Here is a 26,151-nt window from a genome sequence, read left to right on the forward strand (position 1 = left end):
GCTTTTTCCAAGTCTCCATGTCTTTCTGAACCTCTCGCCACAACACCTCATAGTTATTTTGAAACAATTTCATGTTTGATTCTGCAACCTGAACTCCAAGATATTTTACCTTAGGTACAATTTCAAAACCTGCCCTCCTTTCAAGCTCATGTTTGCGATCTTGTGTCATGTTTTTAGCTATCATTTTAGTCTTTTTTGAATTCAGTCTAAAACCTGAAACTCTACCATAGTCTTGTATAATGTCATTCATCAGGATTGTTGATTCCATTGGTTGTGATAGGGTAACCACCAGATCATCTGCAAATGCCTTTATTCTATAATCCTCTTGCCTTATCATTATGCCTTTCAAAATTTTTGAGTCCCGTATTGTATTTAGCAAGACTTCCAATGTTAAAATAAATAAAAGTGGGGACAACGGACATCCCTGTCTTGTTCCTTTTTCAATTTTAAACTCTGTCGTCAAACTTCCATTAATAATAATCTGTGCTTTTTGCTCTTGATAAATTGCTGAGATCGCCTGTATAAATTGGTCCCCAAAGCCCATCTTTTTTAAAGTCTTTAGTAGAAAATTCCAATCCACTCTATCAAAGGCCTTCTCCGCATCCAAAAAAAACAGCACTGCAGAGATCTGTTTATTCTTGTCAAGATATTCCAATAAGTCTATTACTTGCCTTACATTGTCCTTCATATATCTGCCCTCAATAAATCCCGCTTGGTCCGCATGAATCACCTTTTGGATTACTGGCATCAACCTGTTGGCTAATACCTTCGCATAAATTTTATAGTCTGTGTTCAAAAGAGATATTGGTCTGTAGTTCTCTGGTTTTTTAGGACCAACTTGTTCTTTTGGTATCAAAGATATATAAGCAGTTGTCCAAGATGGGGGTATTTTGCCCCCTTGTTGAATATTGCAGAATAAATCTCTAAGTTGTCCCACCATTTCAGCTTGTAAAGTTTTGTAATACACTGCGGTCAAACCATCCGTGCCAGGAGCTTTGGCTGTTTTTAACTGTTTAATTGCTGCTGTTATCTCCTCCTCTGTTATAGGATGATTCATTCTTTCCTTTTGTTGATCAGTAATTTTTGTAACTCTCTTATCCTTTAAATATTTTTCTATAAGTCCATTCTGCACCTTTTCTTTAGCATATAGTTTAGTATAATAATCCACAAAAGCTTCTTTAATTAGTTTTTGTTGAAAGATTTCTTTCCGTCCAATATCAATACTATCAATAGTCCGTATACTTTGTTTTTTCCTCAATGTGTAAGCCAACCATCTGCCCGGTTTGTTAGCGTTGCAAAATGTATTATGCTTCGCGTATTGTAAACTTGTTGCAACTTGTTCCGCCATAAGCATTTGAAATTGGTCTTTCAAAAGTTTTATAGCATTTCGTATTCTTTCATCTGTTGGATTTTTAATGAGTAACTGTTCTTTATTCTTTATTTCCATTTCCAACTCAAATCTTTTCTTTTGTCGAAACAGTCTATGTTTAGAATTCATGTAGATGAGTACCCCTCTCATATAAGCTTTACTTGCATCCCAAACAATTTCAATTGGGGTACCTTTATTCAAATTTATTTCAAAAAATTCTTTCAAATGCTTTTTAAGTTCTATTGTATTTTTTTCATATCTGAACAAGTTCTCATTTAATCTCCAAGAACGTCTCTCAACCTTATCCATCTCAATTTCTATCCATACAGGGCTATGGTCAGTCAGAGTTCTTGGAAAAATCTTTGTTCTTTTTGTCTTAACAAGTAGATCATTTGACAACAGGATAAAATCAATCCTAGAAAAAGATCTATGTCTATCCGAGAAAAAAGTGTAGTCCAATTCATTTGGATTATGTATTCTCCAAACATCTTTTAATTCCATATCTTCTTTCATATCAAAAAAAGTCTGTGGTAGTCTAATTCTAGACTTTGCCAAGCTCTTTTTATCTAGTTTAGAATCAATTACTCCATTCCAGTCTCCCATAATTAAAATAGATCTATAGTCCCATTGCAATATTTTAGTATGTAACATCTTATAAAAATAATCCTGTTGTTGGTTGGGAGCATAGATTCCAATCAAAAGAATTTGACCATTTGCTGTGAGCAATTCAATTGCTACAAACCTACCATCTTGATCTGCTTCTATAACTTTCGCTGTTAGTTTTTTATTTACATAAATAACCACACCATTCTTTTTCTGCGAAGTTGAAGATATATAATGTGCTCCTAGTTTTGAGTTTATCAAATATTTTTGATCTTGAGTTGTGATATGCGTTTCTTGTAAACATATTATATCATTATTAAATTGTTTCAAATATGTAAATAATTTCTTCCTTTTCTGTGCTGAATTCAACCCATTGACATTCCAAGATAGACACTTAAAGGTCATCAGCCTCTTTCTGGAGCACAGAGCAAAATATTTGAAGTTCATCCGAGAGCTTCGATCTCGCTCCTCCCATAGCTCCACTCTCTTGTACGGTACTCTTAACTGCCTTCTTGTCTTGTCTTTCCTGTTGTTGTTGTTGCTGTTGTTTAAGTAGCTTGGATTGGGCTCTAGTTATACGTTGATCTTTAACTTCTGTCAACTGAATCAAATCCAAAATTGGAGAAGAATCCAACAAGGGCTCACTCAGAAAACCTCCTTCTGCACCTTGCACGTTTTCTAATTCCTGCTTAGACTGTTCTTTCAATTGCCTCTCTTCACTCTCCTTAATCTCCAAAACTGTAGATGTACGTGGAGATGGTGTTCTTTCCTTAAGAATAGTACTGTAAAAGTGTTGTGCCTTCTCCACGGTATTCAACCGATATCCTTCTCCCTTATATCTAAAAATTATCCCAGCTGGTGCGTCCCACCGGAAGGGTATCTGTAAATTTTTCAATTCCTTAACAAGAAAACCAAATTCTTTTCTAGCTTTCAGCATTTTGGGAGGTAATTCTTTAAAAATTTCAAGTCGTGAGCCCCCCACTTGTACAGAAGTGTGAAAAGATTTTTGCAGGATATCATTTCTAATTTCTCTCTCAGTAAAGTATATGACCACATCTCTAGGCAATTGTCTTTGTCTGGCCACCCAAGAGTTCACTCTGTAAATTTTATCTATTTTATGAAATACCAAATCAGGATTAGCTTGTAAAATCTTAGCCAAGGCTTCAGAGCAAACCTGTCTCAAGTCCTGTCTCTCCTCCTCTCGAATTCCCCGAAGCCGTATGGCAAATTCCATCGCCCGGAATTGTATCATAACAATCTCATCTTCAATTCTCTGCATTTTATTGTCAACTTCATCAATTTTATAATCATTGTCTTTCATCTTAACATTAACTTCTGATTTGAATTCTTCAACTTTAAAATCAACTTTCCCAATAAATTCTGCCAGGCCAGACGCCACTTCTGATATTTTTTTGGTCACCTTATTTTGATTCTGTTTCACCATGTCTTTAACTTCATTAATTTCCTGCATAAATTCCTGATGTGATTTTTGAAGTTTATCATCTATCCCCTGTTGAGATTTTTGAAATTTGTCATCCAGAGTTTTAGAAATAAATTCTTTTAAATCTCCCACATCAAATTCTTTTTTCTGGGTTTGTAGCTGTTGAGCAGGGGGAAGTTGCGTTTGATGTTTGTGTGTGGGGGATCCCCCCCCCTAATGCCTTCCCTTCCTGCTTCTTTGAAGCCATCCTGGCTCGTGATCTAGTTTTTCTAAAGAGGGAAGTTCCTTTTCCTTTCCCTCCTGCACAAAGACTTCTAAAAAAGTCCCCCAGATTTAATCAAACAAGGGTTAAAATAAAGCAAAGTCCAATATTGAAAAGGGAAAAAATTTCCCAGTTATTTCTCTTATAACAAGCAAAGCAGCTTAGTAGCAACTTGGAAACTTTGTAGCAAAACAAAGTAACTTCACCAATCCACACTCGCTGGCTCGTTAACTCTGAAGCTAGGCGCCATGTTTTTTCAAAGCACTTTCACTCATTCGCATTTTCTCAGATTGAAAAGTCAACAAAGTGCTAATACTTGCGTTTCCAAATTTCAGGATTCAGGTAGTTTCGCTGTTTATTAAAACTGGTTCTTGCGCTTTAAGTTTCCTGCAGCCGGCTTGTTCTGCAGAAGCAGAATCGTCCCACGCCGCCCGGAGTCTCAGCAGGTTGGAAGGGAGCCGCGCCTGTTTCCTCCCCAGAAACGATTCCCTGGGGGGTTACAGGGGCTCGACCTGTGCCCTGCTATCTCTCCTCCAACAATCCTCAGGATTTTGAAGTTTTCGAGCCGCTTCTCGATCGCGAAGCAGCTCTACAGGCGGCGGGGCTGGCGGAGCTTCAAAGAGCGCCGCCGTCGCCGAAGACAAGGAAACCGGAAGTCGAAAGATCTATTTTTTAACATTTTGTAATTTGGAGAAGTATATAAAAATAAACTTTGAGCTATGCTCCCTTCCCATTGACTCAATGGTACTCCTAATTATCATCTTTGTGTGTCCCTGTAATTAATTACTAAAGTAGTAATTAACTTTAGTACAGTCTTTGACCAGCATAACCCCATATTGATAAATACATATACACTTAGTTGGTAACTAAGCAGAACTTCTATTCATTACTGTTTTCCATATGCCTTTCTATCCACTCAAAGGCTAACCAACGTTTGGTGTCCACTATGGGGTGTTCCCACAATATATTTTGTGTACCTGAGCATGGGTGGGGTGCTCTGCAAACCTGCAGAATTCCAAAGGGCTATTTTTTTTTCCTTTTCTTTTCTTTTTGTCTTTGTGTTAGTGTTGACTCTTAGTGACTGCCAAGACGAGTCCCTGCAGGTTCTTTGGAAGATTTCAGAAGTGGTTTGCCATTGCCTCCCTCGTGGGACTGAGAGAGAGTGTTGTGGACAAAGGTTGCCCTGCTAGTTTTGTGTTCAGGGGAGAATAGAATTCTGGGTCACCGGGGATGCCTTAACCTGACTTTCAAAGGGCTAATATCCCCTCGTCTCTATGGAGATTGCCAATTAGACAAAATAAGAAGAAAACAGAACAGAACAGAATAACAGAGTTGGAGGGGACGTAGGTAGTCTTCTAGTCGAACCCCTTGCTGAAGCAGGAGACCTTATCCTAATCCAGTCAAGGGGCTGTTCTGTCTCTTCTTAAAAGCCTCCAGTGATGGAGCATCCACAACAGGCAAGCTGGATAATTGTTCACACTGTTAGGAAAGTTCTCCTTAGTTCTAAGTTCTCTCCTTGATTACTTTCCATCCTTTGCTCCTTGTCTTGCCTTCAAGTGCTCTGGAAAATAGGTTGGCCCTCTCTTCTTTCTGGCAGCCCCTCAAATATTGTAACACTGCTATGTCTCCCGTAGTCCTTCTTTTCATTAGACTAGACATATCCAATTCCTGCAACCGTTCTTCATATATTTTAGCCTCCTGCCCCTTAATCATCTTTGTTGTTTTTCTCTGCACTCTTTCGGGAGTCTCAACATCTTTTCTATAATAGTGACCAAACTGGACGCGATATTCCAAATGTGGTCTTACTAAGGCTTTATAAAGAGGTACTAACATTTCACGTAATCTTGATTCTATCTCTCTGTTAATACGACCTAGGATTGCATTGGCTTTTCTGGCTGCTGCCACACACTGCTGGCTCATATTTAAGTGATTGTGAGAATTTCCTGTTTGTGTGATAAAAAATGGATTTTTTTTTCTATTTTTATTTTATTCAAAAAAAGTTAAAATATAAAACTTCAAAAAATGTAAGTGAAACAAAAAAAAATCACAAAACATTAAAAAGGTACATTAAAAAACTAACACATATTCATTAATATGTGTATAAAAATTGAATTCTTGTATTAAAATTGGAGGGAATGTTGCATGTCCCCCTCCCCCTTTTTTAACTGTAGTTTTAAAACCGTCATTTTTCATTCTTAAAGAACTCTCACTCACCCATATAAGGTGTTCCCACTGGCCAGGAGCATCCTGAGGGCTGTAATCTGAGCAGCTGTGAGATCTGGACACTCTTTCAAATTCTCCAGGATTGCAGGGTCAGAGTCTGTGATGGTGGATGGCTTCATGTCACACACAAAGACTCCCAGCTTTTGGAGCTGCTCTTTGCTGAGTGAGGTATTTTTTACACCCTTATAAAACAGAGATCGAGCTTAATATTGGATCCAGGAGTTTTGCCTGGCTCAGGGCAGCCAGAATTTAGCACTTATCTTTCAACACCTGATCAATCCTTAACCTGCATTTGGATGAATGCCAAGTTGGGAGCGATACTTGCTGAGTACAAAGCAATGCTTTGAGTCAAGAGGAGTGTAATGTTTGAGTTATTTCTTTTTTGGGTAGGATTTCCCATGTGGCCAGTGGGTCGTATACCAGAAGCATTAAAATCGAAGACCAGGATTAGCATGAACAAGTGGAATTCTGAGTCAATCAGGCAAGGGATTGATTGGATCCAACCACCCTTTCATTTTTCTCTGTTTCTCTGATCTACCATCTTCTGGAGGAATTGTAGAGCCTTAGAATATTCACAGAGGCCAATCAGAACCTGTTGCATCCAAATCTGGAGTGTAAGGCAGGGGTTAGAGTTAGGGTGGCCGTGGCCGTGGCTCACGACTGGGCTGTGAACCGTTTGGCTGTGTGCCGCAGAAGTGGCAGGCAAGTGCATGCATGCGCACATCCCCACTTGTGCAAGCAGCAGGCGAGTGCTTGTGCTCCATTTGTACGAATGGCAGGCACATGTGCAAATGGAGCTGCCTGCGCACTTGTGCTTGCCAGCCACTCATGCAGAACCATCCCCTCCCACTGCTGGTCCGTAAAGCCAGAAAGATTAGGGAAGTCTGCTGTAAGGGATGTCATGTGCCTGGAAAAATGTCCATCTAGATCTAAAACTGACTTTCACTCCTCCTCAAAAACACTATTTTTAAAGAGACAATTAGAAGAAGGACTTCTTATAATCCCAAATGCTGAAGATTTACTCAGGATAAAAAGAGAAACATTTGCAGAATAAGAGAGCTTCTATGGCAGAGGTTCCAAACTTTTTTGACAATATATCCTTCTCAGTAAAAATATTTTAAGCATGCATCCCCGCTTATATGCATATAGTGTACATATGTACTATTATATTAAAATATGTACATTATAAAACATATCCCCAAAATGAAACTAGAAAAGGCAGAGATAAATAAATATAAATCAGTATTGTAACCTATCTTCTCACATCTCAATGAATCATCTTGTGCATCTCTTGAGATGTGCACACCCCAGTTTGGAGAGCCTGCTCTGTAGAACACCAAAGTCAGCCAGGAAAAGTGAAGGAGGGAGAGAGAGTCATCACTCACAAAACAACGCAATGCATTCTCCAAAAGTCTGGTCCGCTGGGATGATCCATTGGCCAATAAACTTAAGTTCCCTTGAGAAGCCAAAATGTGGAACATTTCACAGCTTTGATGTTCTACTTTACTAATGCTGGAAAAAAACAGAACTGTCATCATTTAAGATGCAAGAAAAATTGGTTTATTACCCCTCCCCTCCATCGCTAGACTTGGAGTAAATGTGTAAATATTTCATATCATGTCATTAAGATCATTGTTGCTCCTGGGACTCATCTTTTGGACAGTTGTTGGGGAAAGTTAAAAGAAAAGCTTTAAAAGCTGGCTTGAAAGGGGCAAAAAAGCCCCTTCCTTCTGCTGGAAAGCGCACTTCAGAACTACTCACGGGAAAAAAAGCAGAACGTCTGCTGGGTAGCTTCTGAGGTTTGTGGTCAGGTTGCTTTTGATGAGAAGTCTGGCCATGCAGGAGAGCTGATGGGAAGAAAATAAGACATTGCTGTCACAATAAGCAAAAAAAGAATTGTATATTTATCACTGAAGGTAGATAAACTTCCCAACCATGTGGCCACCTGCATGGTTGCACTTCAGCCCATCTAATCTCCATCAGCATGATCAAAATCCAGGTGGGCAGACAGAAGGTGTCCCCAACCTTTTGGACCTCAGGGACCACCAAGTTCATAATTTTAAATTTTGCGGACCACTAATACGAATCCAGCGCGCCGTTGGACTTCCAGTGACGGGATGGGGTCCTTCAGGCACTCTCCCTCCTCTCTTTCTCTCTCATTCTCTTTCTCTCTCCCACCCCCCTCTACCACTCTTTCTCTCTCATTCTATCTCTCTCCCCCACTTTCTCTATTCTCTCTCATTCTGATTCTTCTCTCTTTCATTTTGTCTCTCTCTCTCTCTCTCATTCTCTCTCATTCTCTCTTTCATTATGTCTCTTTCTGTCTCTTATTCTCTCATTCTCTCTCTCTCTCACTCTCTCTGATTCTCTGTCTCTTTCTCTCTCTCTCTCATTCTCCCTCTCGTTCTCTTTCATTCTGTCTCTTTCTCTCTCTGTCTCATTCTGATTCTCTCTCTCTCTGTCTCTCATTCTCTCTCTCTCTTTCATTCTCTCTCTGATTCTCTCTCTCTCTCTCATCTCGTGGGCCAGCCAGTGTCTTGGGGCTGAGAGGAAGTCAAGCATCTCCCTGAGAGACCGAGGTGCCGGAGCACCAACAAGGGCCGGAAGAAGTGTGGGAGCGAAGCACTACTTGAACTTGCGCAGCATGAGCATTCGCCTCGGTATAATTGCGCCGGCCGGTGGCGCAAAGCAGCCCTCGTCTCCTGCTGCTTGGGACTCGGAGCGGTAAACAGCGACTGGTTACCACACTACAGCAGAGAGAAGAAGCCACATTTTGCTCTCTCTGCTGTAGTGTGGCATCAGTATTCCGCCTTGGTATATTTGCAGGGGAATACACATTTATTTATTTATTTATTTTATATAAATTTATTTTATTTATTTATTTTATTTTACTACATATGCTGTAGTTCGGCCCTCCTCTTCTGCCGCTTGGGACTTGGAGCGGTAAACAGCGTCTGGTCTGGGAAGCAGCCAGATTTTGCTCTCCATTGCGGATGCCAGATTGGCCGCTGCAAGCTCTCATCTCTCGAGGAGCCCGTTTCCTGTGCCGCTTCAGGGACGCCATTTACTTCTCCAAGTCCCAAGCAGCAGGAGACGAGGGCTGCCTTGCGCCACCAGTTGGCACAAATATACCAAGGCGGAATGCTGTTGCCGCACAAATGAAAGTAGTGCTTCACTCCCGCAGCTTCCAGCCATCGCTTCTGCCCGCTTGTGCCGCCCCCTCCCCCACTGCCGCAACAGCGCCATTATTTCATTCCAGACGGAGAGGTCTGCGCTCCTTTTTCTGTATTGCACCACCTGCAAAGTTGCACATTGCACGTGCCACCCCAGGGCAGAGATTTCCAGGCCCACCACGGCCAGTCCCATATTCCAGAGCTGTAGTAGTCTCATTCACAGGACTGGCCTGTTGGTCATTCCGGAGCAGCTCCTCCACCCAGGTGCACCGGCCTGCCAGGGAGTAGGCAGCTCCCTGGCAGGCCGGTGCACCCAGGTGGAGGAGCTGCTTTGGGATGACCAACCGGCCAGTACTGTGACTACTACAGTCCCACCCAGAGGCCTTGCAGAAGGAGAGATGTAGGCCTGAAAGGCAGCTCAACCTCCCTCCCTCCCCCCCCGCAAGCAGCCACTTGGCTGAGCGCAACAAGCTCTTGGTCTCACCTTCCAGTTCCAATTTGTGTGGCTCGCACCGCTCTACTCAAGGTGAGGTTTGCGCTCGGCCTTAAGAGTGGGGACTGGTGTGTGGGAGGGGTGATGTGGGTGGTGCAGCCGTGTGTTCCCATGCGCGGGCCAGATTAATTGCTCTCAGGCCATATCTGGCCCAGGGGCCATAGCTTGAGGATGAATACAATATAAAAAATGCAAAAATACGAAACTTTTCCACGGACCACCAAATTTTTTTCGCAGACCACCAGTGGTTCACGGACCACCAGTTGGTGACCACTGTCTTAGGGGATCTTCTGAAGAGTTCAGGGGAATTGGATGGCTAAATGAGTGAGCTCAAACACCCAGAAGTTACATGGCTGGAAAAGACTAGAATCAGAATTGTAACCAGATTTTGGGGGAAACTATGGCTTGCTAATTTTTTAACTTAATGCTAAGCAGAACAATTAAAAGTCATCGTTATTAATCATGTGTATTATGGTTCCAATTCACTCCAAGAATGGGTATCCCTGGTGTGTTATTCAGACAGAAAACCCACAGGCTCATGGCTTATCAAGAAGAAAAGAGAGTTGGAGCTGTTTTTCTGCTATAAGAAAGATGTTATGTAGAATGAAATTACCTCTTCTAAATAATCCTGAAATAAACAGGTGGCTTAATGGTTTCACCTGCTTTAGGAAGTAGCAAACCACAAGAAATTAATTACCCAGCTATCCTTTAATATCCAGTCAGCCAATGTCAGGCTTGTCCCAGCCAATTCTGGACGTGTTATAAGCAAATGTTCTAAGGCAAAGGTCTTGAGAGGTCAGTTTTATGGCAAATACTAGAAAAGCCATTAATGAAAAAAGCTAGTTTATAGATGATGGCTGGATATATCATAAGTGAAATTCAAATGTTATCCTGTTTCATAGCAATCTGCCAGGCCCCCGTTTTGGGCAGGAACAGGGCCCCTCCCCTTTTTCTTGCCGCTGACATGCCAGAATCAGGCTCTTGGCTTCTGCCCCACTGTGTGCAGCCCTTGTCCTCTTTCTACCTTGAACCTGGGTTTGACCTGAACCTGGTCCAAGAGATCTCCTCACCTGTTCTTCACTCAAATTGGCCTTTTGACGTCTCACTTCTTGAACTAAGGAGAAGAGCTGCCCAGGCATCAGTTTACTAGCCGCATCACACTGAAAGCCTTGCAAGATGAATGGAGAAAGCCTGAAAGCCACAGAGAGACATTGACTGGTCAATCATGTCTTAGAGGATAATTATACCAGATTTCAATAAATCAAGAGAGACTTTTTCTCTCACAAAAGAAATGGATGATCAGATGTGGAGGGGAAGGGGAGGCTGTCAAAAAAGCAAAGATGGTAGCCAAGAATCTACAGAATTATCAAAATTCTGTCTCTGCTATAGAGGCATTGTAAATGATGCAAAAGCTGCTGAGAGTCATTTGGCTGAGAAATCAAATAAATATATAAAATTTTAAATGGGACAAACATTTGATCACAGTCACAGCTACCATCTTGACTTTTCTGAGCCCCTTTGTAGAAGCTCATGTTAAATATGTCAAGTACAAGCAGTCCTTGCATTACAATCATTGGTTTAATGACTGTTTGCTTAACAACCGCAAAATTGGGCATGTCTACTTAACTACCACATTGCTCAACAACAGAAGTTCTGGTCACAACCATGGTGGTAAACTGAGGGCTACTTTATTTATTTATTTATTTATTTGTTTGTTTATTTGTTTGTTTATTGGTTCGATTTATATGCCGCCCTTCTCCGGAGACTCAGGGCGGCTTACAATGCATTAAGCAATAGCCTTCACACTTTTGTATATACCTGCTTAGTAGGGCTTTCGCCCCCCCCCCCCAAAAGCGGTGTTCTTTTTTATACAAAGTCAGCTTATTGCCCCCACAATCCGGGTCCTCATTTTACCTACCTCAAAAGGATGGAAGGCTGAGTCAACCTTGAGCCTGGTAAGATTTGAACTTGCAGTAATTGCAGGCAGCTGGTGCTACTTAACAGCGCTTTAGTCTGCTGCGCCACCAAGGCTCTTAGACAGAAGCTCAAGTTGAAATGTTAAAAGCTTGACAGGTTTCCCAGGAACGTAACACATGCTTTGCTTAAAAATAAAATTATTGCTATATGTATGTGCAACACACTCAACCCATTTTTGCATGTTCAGAATAAACTAACCAAATAGGCACTTAAGCTCAAACCCTAGGTATGTTGGGAAGAAGCAAGCTGGTTAAGCATGATTGTGTCATCATTCCCCACACAGTATATAACTGAAATATCCTACACTATTTGAAGGGATAAATAAATGCCATCTGTAACTGCTCTATCTTGTTTTTCTCCTCCCTTACTCACTCTACTATCATGATCCCAGAACTCACATTGTGTAGTTCTCAATTCTGGCAAAGAGATCTCCAAACATGACTGCTGCCTGGAATGAGAAGAGCACATCAGAAGCAAGAAATGCCAGAGTCTGCCCTGGTTCAGTCAGCAAATATGTCCAGAGCCATACCTGTTGTGGAGACCACGGTTTCTCATTGATTTTGTGGAGATCTAGAATCTGGCCTCCAGACACCAGCAGTGAATTGGGAACAAATTCAATTAAATCATCTGGAACATTATTTAAGATGTCATCAAGAGAGGAGGAGTTTGAAAGGATCTGCAAATAGCCCAAAGAAAGTCAGACAAACTGCTCCAACCGGCAGGTTTTAAAAGGTGCATGCATGCAGAATATCTGTTTAAAAGGGGGGAGGGGGGGCAAACCCTGATAGAGCTGATTGATTTCCCTAACTGAAGTTACATTCCATACATGCTTCCTTACCGCAATCAGAAGGAGGGTGTTGGATTTCACAGCCAGCCAAAGTGGTTAATTGGAGAATGTGATTTATGACATGGCCAGGGAGGAGGGGAGAGACAGGGTCGTAGGGATTAATAAACCTAAGTGGGATTAGTTCTAACTGCATCCGAATTGCCGAAATGGTGCTCCTAATAAATGACTGTATTTCTTTTGAAGTTTGGCTCCTGGCTCATGAATTAATTAGGGCATCTTTTGGAAACTTCGCAGTTGTTTTCAAATGCACTGCGCGCATGCGAAGTGCAAATCGGTTGTTACTCCAGTTGAATCCCACCACGAGTCCAACCCCCTGCTCAAGCAGAAGTTCTTATACCATCCTGGACAAACGACTGTCCAATCTTTTCTTGAAAACCTCTAGTAATGGAGCATTTACAACTCTAGGAGGCAAGCAGTTCCACTGACCCTGTCAGGAATGCCTACTTAACTCCAGATTGAATCACCCTCTGACAAGCTTCCACCCATTGCTTCTTGTCCTACCCACAGGTGCTGTGGAGAATAAATGATGCTCTCTTCCCTGTGGCGGCCTTTAAGTATTAGAAGACAGCTATTGTGTCACCCCTAACCCTTCTTGTCATTAGGCTAAACATTAGGCTGGTTCCCTTAGCTGTTCATGATTTAGTTTACAGACCCCTTATCATTTTTGTTGTTCTCTGAATTCTTTCTAGGACCTCAGCATCTTTTTGAAATGTGGTGACCAGAACAAGACAAGGTATTCAAAGTACAGTCTCACCAGTGCAGTATAAAGAAGTACTACCACTTTTCATGATCTTGATGCTATTCCTCTATTGATGCAGCCTAGGACTGCATTGGTTTTTTTGGCAGTTGCGGTAGATTATTGACTCACTCTTGAGTGGTGATCCAACAGAGCCTTACAGATCTCTCTCACAATTACTGCTGTTGAGCCAGGTACTGCTTATTTTATACCTATCTATTTGGTTTTTTCTGCCTAAGGACCTTCCTTTTCTAACCACTGTACTGCATCTTGTTGGATAGGGCCCATTGTTCAAGTCTGTCAAGATCCTTCTGAAACTTGAGTCTATCTTCCAAAAGACTGGCAATTCTCCTCAGCTTGGTGTCGTCTACAAATTTGATGAGTTCCCCTTCTGTTCCCTCATCTACATCATTTATGAATATATTGAAAAGTATTGGGCTTAAGACAGAACCTTGAGGTATCCCATTGGGTGTTTCCCTCCATGTAGATGTAGCTCCATTGAGGACTAAATGCTTGAGTGCAGTTGATCAGCCAATTAGAATCCATCTGGTGGTGAAGCTGTCTATCCCATTGTTCTATCTTACCAAGAAGTAGGTTGTGGTCTACTTTATCAAATGCGTTACTTAATACATTTGTATGCTTATTTACAATTAAGGAATTTTATAATTCAGAGGTTGCTTTTGGGAGAGCTGTTCTAATAATTGTACATTATTATATAATGTACAATTATATAATAATATAATTATATTATATTATTATTATAATTGTTATAATAATTGTACAAAATAAATAAATCAGAAACTTAATGACAAATTTCAATATCTATTCCCAATCCAGCTGGAAGGCAGGGAAGCTGTAGGGTTGTAAATCTCTACATACCACTACAACTTCCTTCATCAGCAGCTGACAGAAGCAAGAAAGCAGCAGCCCCAAGACTGGCCAACTTTGTCTCTGAGATACCTACAACAAGGGCAAGAGCCAAAGGAGGGGCTCCCCCTTTCACTGTTGGTCTCCAACCAGGGGCTAAAGAGCTAACTGCCAGGGAGGCTTTAATCAGCCTTCCTGCAGTGAGAGAGGATTGGGCTGGATGCTGCAAAGACCTTCCAACTCTCATATTCTTTAATTTACAGCAGATGCAGCTTGTTGAAACTTGTTGATTCATTCATTTATCTCAGCAACCCTAAAGGGACCCATCCTTTTCCCAACATTTCTTATAATCACTTTTCTCCTCTTACCTTGCTGACAAAGGCCTTCTTCACATGATCAGGACTTTTTCTGAAAGCTCTCTGAAAGCTCATATTCTTGGCCAGCTTAACTACGAAACTGGCTGCCATGGTGTCAAAACTGTTACCTGGCAAGCCTTCTGCCAGGGTACCAAGATGCTCAAATTTCTCAGCTGTGTCTAGCTGCAGGAAGAATGAGGCAGATGGTCAAGGCATAATTCTCCTCTGGCAGCATTTGCCTAGATTTGAGGGGGTGGAAGTCAAATGCCTTCTATTGGTGTCAACCACTCTACCCATACCCAACCTCTTCCTCTGATCCCCTCTGTCCATCGCCCTGAAAGAAGAGGAGATTCCAGGAGATTGATCAGGGGTGAAATTCAGCCGGTTCTATCCAGCTCGGGTGAACCGGTAGCGGCGGCTGCAGGAGGCTCCGGCCACTCCCACGGACGTCATGACATCGCTTTTTTGCAATGATTTTAAGCCTCTACGCCTGCGCAGACAGGTGGCAAGCACGGCACGTGCACATTTGCAAACTGGTAGGGAAGGTAAGTGAATTTCACCCCTGGACTAATTGTTTCCCTTGCTACTTTGCCTCTTTCAGAATGTTCTTTCTCTGGTTGGGGAGACGAGAAGTAGGACTACACAGCCCTGCCAGTTTGGTTAACAATACCAGACCCGACACCAGTCCATTTTCAATGGAAATCTATTGGGAAAGAAGATTTATTTTATTTATTTTTAGGTTCGCCTGATCCGCCAGTTGCGGCCCTTTCTTGATCGGGATTCCCTGTGCACAATCACTCATGCCCTCGTCACCTCTCGCCTGGACTACTGCAATGCTCTCTACATGGGGCTCCCCTTGAAGAGCACCCGGAGGCTCCAACTGGTCCAGAATGCGGCCGCGCAGGTAGTCATGGGAGCCGCATGGCGCTCCCATACAACACCTCTCCTGCGTGAGCTGCACTGGCTCCCAGTGGTCTTCCACGTGCGCTTCAAGGTGTTGGTTATCACCTTTAAAGTGCTCCATGGCATAGGACCTAGTTATCTTCGAGACCGCCTGCTGCTACCGACGGCCTCCCATCGACCTGTGCACTCCCACAGAGAGGGCCTCCTTGGGGTGCCATCAGCCAAACAATGTAGGCTGGTGACCCCCAGGGGAAGGGCCTTCTCTGTGGGGGCACCTACCCTCTGGAATCAGCTGCCCCCAGCGATAAGGAGAATCCAAGACCTCGGTGCCTTCCGCCGTGCCCTTAAAACCTTCTTCTTCCAGCAAGCCGGGCTGGCCTAACACTTTTTAAAATGTTTTTAATTGTTTGTTATTGTTTTTAATCATGGGGCCAAATTTATATACATATATCTTTTTAATTGTATTTTAATGTTTGTAGTTTATGTTTTTATTTGGCTGTTCACCGCCCTGGGTCCTCAGGGAGAAGGGCGGTATACAAATTTAAAAATAAAATAAAAATAAAATAAATAAAATACACAGGTGGCCTCTTTTTGCCAGTTCAACTACCGAAGACATTTTCCTACATTTTTTCCTTTCCCAGCATTAGTTTCAAGCTCCATAGGTGCCAGCTCAAACCATTATAGAGAAGATCTATAATTTTGTAATCCATAATGGTACATAAAAAGCAGGGCTCCACAGGGGAATTTAAAAAGTCAAGATCGTAACTGTAACTGCAATTTTGACTTTTTAAAACTTTCCTGTGGGTGCTCTAGCAGGGCATGCATTAATGGGAGATTGAGGGTGATGGCAGACAAGAAACTATTCCAGGGACAGGAAGGGAAAACATGATTGAGGTTTGTAAATCTGCAGTGAGCTGGAATTCTCTCTCCATTATGATTTTTCTTCAAAAACTAAAATTAAAAAATCTATCTTCTTGTATCATAATTACAGCAGTTGAAAACTGTTGACACACACTGATATTAACAGATCAGAAATGGGAAGTCACAAGATTTACCTTGTAATTGAGCAGGATCTTGTTTACCAGAATCTGGGATTGTCTTCTGTTCCAGCCCTTGACCTGGCCGAGTGATTCCAAAACCTTGTGATCTACTAGATCTTGTGCTGTTAGATTTGAAATCTGACCCGTTGTGAGCCCCATTGCTTGCTGCCCCAAAGCTATCAAGGTTTGTTTATCAAATGTCTTGACTTGAGCCACAAGCATATGAGCAAGCTAGAAAAGAAAAGATGGAAGTTATGTAAAGTTGAGATATCTGAAATACCAAATTGATTTGGAGAAAATTCCATGACAACATTTGATTTGTTTGTGTATATATTTGTTCAAAGGCTCTGACCTTAGAAACTTTGGTACAACTTCCAAATCGTCATTTAATTCTGATGTTGACTTTGCCAATGGGCAAATGGTTTCCTTGAAAATTTTGACTTACTATCTTACTACGATGTGACATCTTTTGAACAATTACAGGCCTAGAGTTCCGCATGGCTTCCTCTTAACCACAGGACAAGCATGCCCTGGGAGCCACTTTTGTATGGTATATCCTCCTGGTATGCATTTGAGTGAGTGAGTGATGGAATTGATGTGCCATCCGTCTCATCCAAAGACATTGCCTTGCTTTCAATCCTAGTCCACAACTGAGGAAGCAGAATGCTGTCTTGACCAGCTCTACATTTTAAACAGACTTCCCTTTTCTCTCAACACAATTTTTGTCATGGACATGCACAAAGATGCATTATCAATGATGTGGTTGATGAAAATAAACGGGCTGACAATAAACGGGCAGGAGAGCGAATTCCGGCTCTCCAGCACCCCTCCTCCTTGTAAACGTTCAAAAACCACTGTTTGATGAAAAGCGAGGCATGAGAGCAGATTCCGGCTCTCCCAGCGCCTCCACTTCCGAAATCTGCATGACAACCACCAGAGGGAGCAAGACACAGGAGCCATGAGCCCAGCAATGCCGCCACTCAAAAAGCCTCCCCTCACCGCAGCGGTACTACTAGGGGCACGAGGGCGCGATTAAAGACCTCCTAGTGCCACACAGACCAAAGAAACACAGAGTATGTCCCTCCAGCCGGACATTAACTCCGGAGCCACTTCTCCCTCTGGGGAAAAAACACACACACACAGGTGGTGGCAGTTGTACAGCTCATACACCAGCGACTAGGTGGGTAGGATTCCAGGGGCCAGCACCTCGGAGGATCCCCATTCTTGGCTTGACCCTGGATATGCTGCTTACCTATGTTGTTCTCTTCAGGATGGTGGTGGTCAGTCCAGGCTTGCCAGAGTAGACCAGCTCACTCACCCACAGCATGCTGGCCTCTCCAGATTCCAAAATTGTCCCAAAACTAAGACTCCAAGCAAAAAAAAAATCCTATTGTCCTAGACTTGAGAAGTAAAACAATTCAATAGACGTCTTTCTTGGCTGACTGAGTTGAAAAACGGAAGCTCAGCCAGGCAAGAGAGGTGTGGCCAAGAAAATTCTATCAACCCAGTCTCTGGCAATAGATTTGAGTTAACCCTTGCTTGGAGACTCCAAGCAGCACGCTGGAGAATACCACATTTCGATTCTTACTATGTTACAGAGCCCGATTACGACATCGTACATGCGAACAAGTTAACTTCACTACTAACGTGGGCAGCCTCCTGCCCACACCCTCTTATCTTTCTTGGTGACCTCAATCTACCTCTTATTAATTGGACCTTAAACGAATGTACAACTGAACCCATACATGCAACTCTGTTGTTACTAATCTGGGACTGGATCAACTAGTAACTAACAACACTAGACTCAACAATTGCCTTGATCTCATCTTCTGCAACAGTTTAAACTCAATTTATGGACTACAAATAAAAGAACCCTTTTCCAACAGTGACCACGGCATGATTGACTGATCAATTTACGTTGATATTGACGTTGATGATGATTACAAAAATCATCATAATGATGGGATCCCCAATTATAACTTTAAAAAAGCCAACTATGACCTCATAAACACCAACCTCTCATCTCTTGATTGGCAAATTCTATTCACTGACTGTAATACTGCCGAAGACCATTATAACATTTTTTTGCTCAAAGTCAAAAGAGTCATTAAACTATACGTAGCACTAATAACCCCCAAAACTGGAAAAAACAAAAAGGAATCTCCAATCCAAAAAAAAAATCTCTTTGGTGGAAAAACAAAACTGGCTATGTAGCTAACTTTAAAAGCCACTACAAAAACTTATGCCACCAGATAAAGACTGAATGCACCAATTATCACATCAAACAAGAGGAAAATCTTCTGTGCAGAAAATCTACCCGTGCCGTCTATAATTTTGTAAACAACAAACTTAAAGACTCAAGAGCCCTGGTAGCGCAGCAGACTAAAGCACTGTTATTAACATCAGCTGCCTCCAATTACTGCAAGTTCAAATCTCACCAGGCTCAAGGTTGACTGAGCCTTCCATCCTTTCTAAGGTAGGTAAAATGAGGACCCAGATTGTGGGGGCAATAAGCTGACTTTGTATAAAATATACAAAAGGATGAAGGCTATTGCTTAACGCATTGTAAGCCACCCTGAGTCTCCGGAGAAGGGCGGCATATAAATCAAATAAAAAAAAAAAGATCCTTCCCACCTCTAAAAGGACCTAATGGTAAAGACTGTAATGATGAAGCCAACCTCTTTAACACATTCTTCGGATCAGTCTTTGTAAACAGCAATGGCTCATGCCCTACATTTCCTAGTTGTACCACAACTAATTACAACAATCTAATACATATCAATTTTACAGAAGATAACGTTACGCAGCCTAAAACCATCTCTATCTATTGGACCTGATGGACTATGTGCCTACTTCTTAAAAAAGCTTTCCACTGCCATAGCAGAACCTCTAAGCATAATCTTTGAAAAATCTTTCAGTACCAGCTCCTTGCCCAACCTGTGGTCACTAGCCACGGTCATCCCTATTTTCAAAAAGGGAGACCCCAGCCTAGTTGAAAATTACAGACCAATCTCATTATGTTGTGTCACCTGCAAAGTCATGGAATCAATCATAAACCAATCCATTACCTTCCACTTAGAGACAAACAATCACTTCTCCAGCAAACAATTTGGTTTCAGGAAAAATTTGTCCTGTAATCTGCAACTCCTGCACTGCAAAAACATATAGACTACACAACTCGACCAGGGCAAAGCAATAGACACAATTTACATAGACTTCTGTAAAGCCTTTGATTCAGTGGTATATGACAAACTACTTCTAAAACTAAAATCTTATGGCATTTCCGAACCCCTGCATAATTGAATAGCTACGTTCCTGTCAAACAGGCAACAAGTGGTCAAAATAGGGAGCGTCCTATCAAATCCTGCACCTGTTAACAGCGATGTCCCCCAAGGCAGCGTTTTAGGGCCAACACTCTTATACTTTACATAAATGACTTTTGCAATCATATTATAAGCAACTGCATTCTCTGTCGCTGATGATGTAAAACTATTCAACACCACCGACAATGCTGCTACCCTTCAAAAAGACCTTGACTATGTGTCAGAATGGTCAAACAATTGGCAACTCCAAATCTCAACCAACAAATGCTCTGTCTTACACATTGGCAAAAAGAATCAGAACCAAAATACAAGCTGGGCAGATACGACATCGTAGATGACCTTCACTCTGTCAAGGATCTTGGAGTACTCATCTCTAATGATCTAAGTGCCAGAGCCAACTGTAACAACATTGCCAAAAAGGAAGAGTTATTAACCTAATCTTGCGTAGCTTCTTCACTGTAATATTGTACTGCTAACTAGAGCCTACAAACATTTGCTAGACCAATTCTTGAATACAGCTCATCTGTCTGGAACCCGCACTACATATCAGACATTAATACAATTGAGGGAGTCTAGAGATATTTCACAAGAAGAGTCCTCCACTCCTCACAACAGAATACCTTATGCCACCAGGCTTGAAATTTTGACCTTAGACAACTTAGAACTATGCCGCCTTCAGTCTGACATAAGCGTAGTACATAAAATTATCTGCCACAATGTCCTACCTGTCAATGGCTATTTCAGCTTCAACCACAACAATACACAAGCACACAATAGATACAAACTTAAGGTAAACTACTCCAAACTCGATTGCAGAAAATACGACTTCAGCAACAGAGTGGTCAATGCCTGGAATGCACTACCTGATTTTGTGGTTTCTTCCCCAAACCCCAAAACTTAAACGTTAGACTGTCTACTGTTGACCTCACTCCATGCATAAGCGCACCAACGTGCCTACCGTCCCTGTCCTAATGTCCCCATTTATTTGTATCCATTTCATGTATTCATAATCATGTTTATACTTATATCTATAATCTTATATATGCTTGACAAAATAAATAAATAAATAAATAAATAAATAAATAAATAAATAAATAAATAAATAAATAAATAAATATAAGTTCTGCACCATTCCTATTGGCTGCCTGGGAGCTGTAGCCAAACCCTCTCCCCTCCAGTCCCTTGCCAATGTCTCCAGGATAATTTTGATTTTGACAAGAGTCTTTTACACTGGTCTTTGTTCCTGTTTCCCAAGCCGTAGCAGGAGGACAGGGTTCGGGGGAGGGGACCCTGCAGAACAAAGGGTGAGAGAGATGGTTATAATGGTGATGAACATGTGGCTGAAGATTGGCATGTGGCATTGTTGGAATTGGTTTCTGAATAAGAAAACAACTGTAAATCAAAACCAAAGAATCCATGCATGCAACACAGATAGTTCTCTCTGTTGCCCAGGCGCCAGCCCCCCTCCATGCCTGTGATGAAAAATGCTACTTATACTTACTTCCCAGGCCACTGCTCCTAGGCCAATCCTACCCATGACAAGGTCTCCAATCAGCCCCGTGACAGTAAAGGAGCACCAGCCGTCTCTCCCTACTTCTATATTCTCTCTTACTTTATCAGGCAACTGCTGCCATCTTTTACATCAAAGGCAGGAGGGGAGAAAGACCCATCTTCTCTGTACATTTCCCATGATACTAACTCGATCCCATTCATTGTGGAATGGCCCAACGTTAGCATATATAAGGAACATTTCTCTCTTCTAGTCTCTGGTGAACAACAACAGTGTCCAACTGAGAATAGAACCATGACCTCTCCCACCAGAAAAAATATTGGGTTTTCAAAGGTCATGAAAGTCAGTTGTATCAACAAATAGCTGAACACCCGTGCTCCTCTACGAAATTATGTGATCAGGCTTGGTAATTCGACAGTTTGAAAATGAATGAGTAGTTACGACCGGCCTCTCCTCTCCCCTTCTCTCAGGCTTGCCTCATAGAAGCCTCCCCTATCCTATTCCCCTTCTCTCCCTCAGGCTTGCCCCACAAAAGCCTATCCTATCCTATCCTATCCTATCCTATCCTATCCTATCCTATCCTATCCTATCCTATCCTATCCTATCCCCCTTCTCTCCCTCGGGCTTGCCTCATAGAAGCCTCCCCTATCCTATCCCCTGCTTGCTGCTGTGAAAGTAAAACTGAAACTGAAACTCCTCTCCTATGCTTGTGTTTTGTATTTGGAACAGATTTCTTTTCAGGTGGGGAGGGAGAGTAGAACTCCGTAGCATCAGAGCATGCTAATAATAATATAGGAAATACTAATGCTCTGATGGTCATTTCGAAAAATCCTTTCTTAGTGAGCACCTAGAAGCCAAGAGGAACATACATAGCAAATTTCAAGTTTGTAGGCTTTACAGTTCTGGAGATTTTGTGATGATGTATGAGTGGTATTTCACTTTTATATATATAGATTGGCTTGTTTAGACTGGATATTTAACCAAAGAACAAATGCTATTAAAATGTAGTCTGTTATTTGATTTAGACTTTTCAGAAAAGATACCTGGAAAGGCTAGCTGTCCAGTCCTCTTTCACCTTCTAATCCAATCCAGCAGTGCCCATGAATCTCCCTTCAGGAATAAGCTTCAATATGTATCACGAATTTAGGACTATCATTTTTTGAGCAACATGTGCAAATAGAAAAGCTGAGTGAGTTCACCTGACGGTCAGAGGCAGAAGGGTTGGAAGAGCTGCAATGGTGGTTGACCCGGGCAATGAAGCTCAAGGCCTCTGCAGGGCTCAGACGGGAGATCAAGGTTGAACGTTGCACAAAACAAACAAGTTGATCTGGAAGGCTGAGAAGAAAGCAAAGCCCAACAGCTGCTTCAGATTTATCCGAGACTCGTATCTTTGAAGGTTTGGGTTAACTCTAGGCAGCTGCTGGGTGTTCCCTGAATGGATGCTCTGCGATAGCTACTGCTTGATGTACACATCCTATTTTTCATGGATGCCTTTGGCGGTGGTTCTGTGGTGATGCATGCATGTGGAAGGAGGGCACTCATAGCAAAAGGCCCTGTTCGCCTTCGGTAGAGGGCAAATGTACAGGTGCAAAAGGTTAAGGGAAAGCTTCCTTTGAGCTGGGCTTAACTCCTGATGATGGACTCATTTATGGGGGAGGGGAGTGTTGGTTGGTAACAATATAGAATTGCTGTATATAGGGTTAATACAGTTTGCCTTCGTCTTCATCTTTTTTTCAGTTTACATATCCTAGACTGCCTGAGATTTCTGTTATAGTTACTGGGAATATAATTAAAATATATTAATCATACCAGAAAGACATTTCCACTCACCTGTCAAGATTGAAATCCGAGTCAACAGTAAATAATGCTGTAGCATACATTTCTGCCAAATCTTTACGGATTTTATTTCTTTTGATCAGCTCCAGGTTGTCTCGGTTAAAAGCAAGATCTTGAAACTAAGAAAATACAAATCTGTGTAAGGGCTTTCCAGTATGAGAGGGACCAACCAGAAAATTTTATATCAGAATAGAGCTGGAAGGAACCTTGTAGGCATCTAGTCTAGCCCCTTGCTCAAGCAGGAGACCCTGGCCTATACCATTTCAGACAAGTGTCTACCCAGTCTCTTCTTAAAAACCTCCAGTGAAGGAGAATGAACATTGGATCTTACCTGAATGTTTGATCTATGTGCGCTGCAGGAGAGTCCAAGCAATGGGTTCAAGTTTAGCTTGGTTGGCCAGAGACTGAGTTGAATTTGCCTAGCCACGCCTCTTTCTCCCATGAGCCTTGAGTGTTTCGACGAAGAAGTCTGTAGAAGACGTAGCAATGATGATAGAAGAATGTCCACTATAACTAGGTGTTGGATGCTGGACCGCTATCTTAGGGCGGGGTTGGACTCTCCTGCAGCGCACATAGATTGAACATTCAGGTAAGATCCAATGTTCAATCTCCTGTGCGCTGCTTGGAGAGTCCAAGCAATGGGATATACCCAAGCTAAGTATCCCCAGGGCGGGAGTCCGAGCGGTCCAGGTGTCGTTCTCCTGGTAGAACCTGCTGCAGGACTCTTCTGCCAAACGAAGCCTCGGCCGAGGCAAAAACGTCCAACTTGTAATTTCTGATAAAGGTAGTGGGAGAAGCCCAAGTTGCGGCCCTGCAAATCTCCAATATGGAAGCCTGAGTAGCCCAGGCTGCCGTGGTGGCAGCGCTATGAGTTGAATGCGCAGTGATGTTTCTGGGCACTGGAGTAGCTTGGTGTTTGTAAGCCATTGCGATGCAAGCTTTGATCCATCTCGCAATTGTAGATGGGGTAACTTTCTTGCCCATGGCAGTAGGCTGGAATGATACAAATAGTGATTCAGACTGCCTGAATGATGAGGTCCTGTCAATATATTTGCGAAGTGCCCTACGAACATCGAGCGTGTGCCAATGCCGTTCTCTAGGATGTGCTGGGTCAGGGCAAAAGTTAGGTAAAACCACCTCCTGTGCCCTGTGAAACCAAGAATTGACTTTTGGTACGAAAGTCGGGTCCAACCTGAGGACCACCCTGTCGGAGTAAAAGATGCATAAATCTCTACGTACCGACAGTGCCGCCAGTTCGGAGATCCTCCTTGCAGACGTGATTGCTATCAAGAAGGCGACCTTGAAGGTAAGTATTTTGAGATTGGCGGATCCTAAAGGCTCAAACGGAGCAGACGTGAGCACTTGTAGGACGAGAGGCAAGTCCCAGGACTGGAGGAGGCCGTAAATTAGCAACACCTCGAAGAAAACTCCTCACCTTGGGGTGTTGAGAGAGAGGGATAGGACCTTCTCCATGCAGAATAGTCGCTAAGGCAGCCACTTGTCTGCGGAGCGTGTTGGCAGTAAGTCCCTGTTTGAATCCTGAGTGAAGGAAACTCAAGACGTCCAGAAGGGAAGCTCCTCCTGGGAGAAATGTGCGATTTTCGGCACCAGCTAGAGAACGCTGACCAAGTGGCGACATAAATCCTGGTAGTAGACGGACGACGAGAGGCCTGGATGACAGAAATGACTTTGCTCGAGAATCTGGAGTCCCTCAGGATTTCCCGCTCAATCGCCAGACAGCCAGTTGGAGCCACTGGGACTCGGGATGTTGCACTGCCCCCTGGCTTAGGACAATCCTGTCTGGCGGAATCCTCCATGGGCAGGACACTGATAGTGACACTAGGTCCGCAAACCATACCCTTCTGGGCCAGTGCGGCGCCACCAACAGAATTTCTGCCTGCTCGCCCAGAAGCTTCCGGATCACCCGTGGTAGTAGAGGTGTTGGAGGAAAGGCATATAGAAGGCCTTGAGGCCAGGGCGCCTGAAGGGCGTTGGTCGTTTCTGCCCCCAGCGTCGGAAAACTGGAAAAGAACCTAAGTAGGTGAGTGTTCTTTGGTGTTGCAAATAGATCCACTCATGGTTAGCCGAACCTGGTCATCAGTTAGTGAAACAGGTCTCGATGGAGATGCCATTCGGAGTGGTCGACGGTTGTTTGACTCAACCAGTCCGCCTGTTCATTGTGTGCGCCTGAAATATGTTCCGCCTGGAGGGACAGCAGGTGTGATTCCGCCCAGAGGCCGAGGCTCGCTGCTTCGGACATCAGGTCCTTGGACCGGATGCCTCCCTGCCTGTTCACATGTGCCTTGGCAGTGACATTGTCGGTTAACAGCAACACGTGCTGGTTGGTTAGCGAGAGGTGGAAGTGACGTAGAGCTAGGTGGGCAGCTCTGAGTTCCAACCAATTTATGTCATGCAACAGATCCTGTGGTGACCATCTGCCCTGTGCCATCTGGGAACCCAGGTGAGCCCCCCAGCCGAATAGACTGGCATCTGAAGTTAGTGTTAGACGTGGCAGTTCCTTGAAGAGACAGTCTTTCTCTAGGGAAGATGACATCCACCAGTTCAGGGAGTGGAGAACTTTTGGAGGCACCCTGACTCTTGTTGTGGAGTGACTGATACCTGCTCGTTGGCTCGGTAGGAGGAACCATTGTAAGGTCCGGGAATGTAACCTTGCCCAAGGAACGATGGCCAGACATGAAATCATTTTCCCTAGCAACTGGGACAATACTGCGAGGAAGACAGACCTGGCTGACCTGACCCGATGTATCAAGGCCCGTATGCTGACTAGACGTTCTGGTGATAGAAAGACCTGGCAACTGACTGTGTCTATCCGGGCACCTAAATAAAGGATAGAATAGGATGGAATTAACTGGCTCTTTTCTAGATTTACTGAAAACCCGTGAAGTTGCAGAGCCTGAATAGTCTCTGACAAATCCTGTCTCACCTGCCTGATGGATGAGGATTGAATCAAAATGTCGTCTAGGTAACATTGAAGCCTGATTGGGTGAGCCCACAGATGGGCTGCCATCACGTCCAGGAGCTTTGTGAACGTCCTGGGGGCAGAGGACAGGCCGAATGGAAGGGCCCTGTATTAGAAGTGTTGCCCTGCGTAACAGAATCTGAGATATTTCCTGTGTGAAATCCGAATTGGTATGTGCAGATAGGCTTCCTTTAGATCTATGGATGTAAGCA

General features: G+C 43.0%; 1 protein-coding gene across 2 annotated transcripts in view; it reads right to left on the reverse strand.

Moving 5' to 3' along the window:
• Nucleotides 1–26,151, reverse strand: part of LOC117667369 (uncharacterized) — a 79,941-nt gene that overhangs the window by 13,013 nt on the left and 40,777 nt on the right. For both annotated transcript variants that reach the window (XM_087878701.1, XM_087878700.1), the window contains 10 exons: nucleotides 22,954–23,078; nucleotides 22,323–22,458; nucleotides 16,306–16,521; nucleotides 14,360–14,530; nucleotides 12,071–12,217; nucleotides 11,940–11,989; nucleotides 10,635–10,755; nucleotides 7,660–7,745; nucleotides 7,284–7,410; nucleotides 5,890–6,080 (listed from right to left, as the gene is read on the reverse strand). In XM_087878701.1, coding sequence (XP_087734827.1) covers nucleotides 5,890–6,080; nucleotides 7,284–7,410; nucleotides 7,660–7,745; nucleotides 10,635–10,755; nucleotides 11,940–11,989; nucleotides 12,071–12,217; nucleotides 14,360–14,530; nucleotides 16,306–16,521; nucleotides 22,323–22,458; nucleotides 22,954–23,078 — 1,370 coding nt within the window. The remainder of the gene's footprint in view (nucleotides 1–5,889; nucleotides 6,081–7,283; nucleotides 7,411–7,659; nucleotides 7,746–10,634; nucleotides 10,756–11,939; nucleotides 11,990–12,070; nucleotides 12,218–14,359; nucleotides 14,531–16,305; nucleotides 16,522–22,322; nucleotides 22,459–22,953; nucleotides 23,079–26,151) is intronic.

Source organism: Pantherophis guttatus, chromosome 14 (assembly GCF_059756535.1).
Source record: "Pantherophis guttatus breed Tessera chromosome 14, ASM5975653v1, whole genome shotgun sequence".
Taxonomy (NCBI): Eukaryota; Metazoa; Chordata; class Lepidosauria; order Squamata; family Colubridae; genus Pantherophis; species Pantherophis guttatus.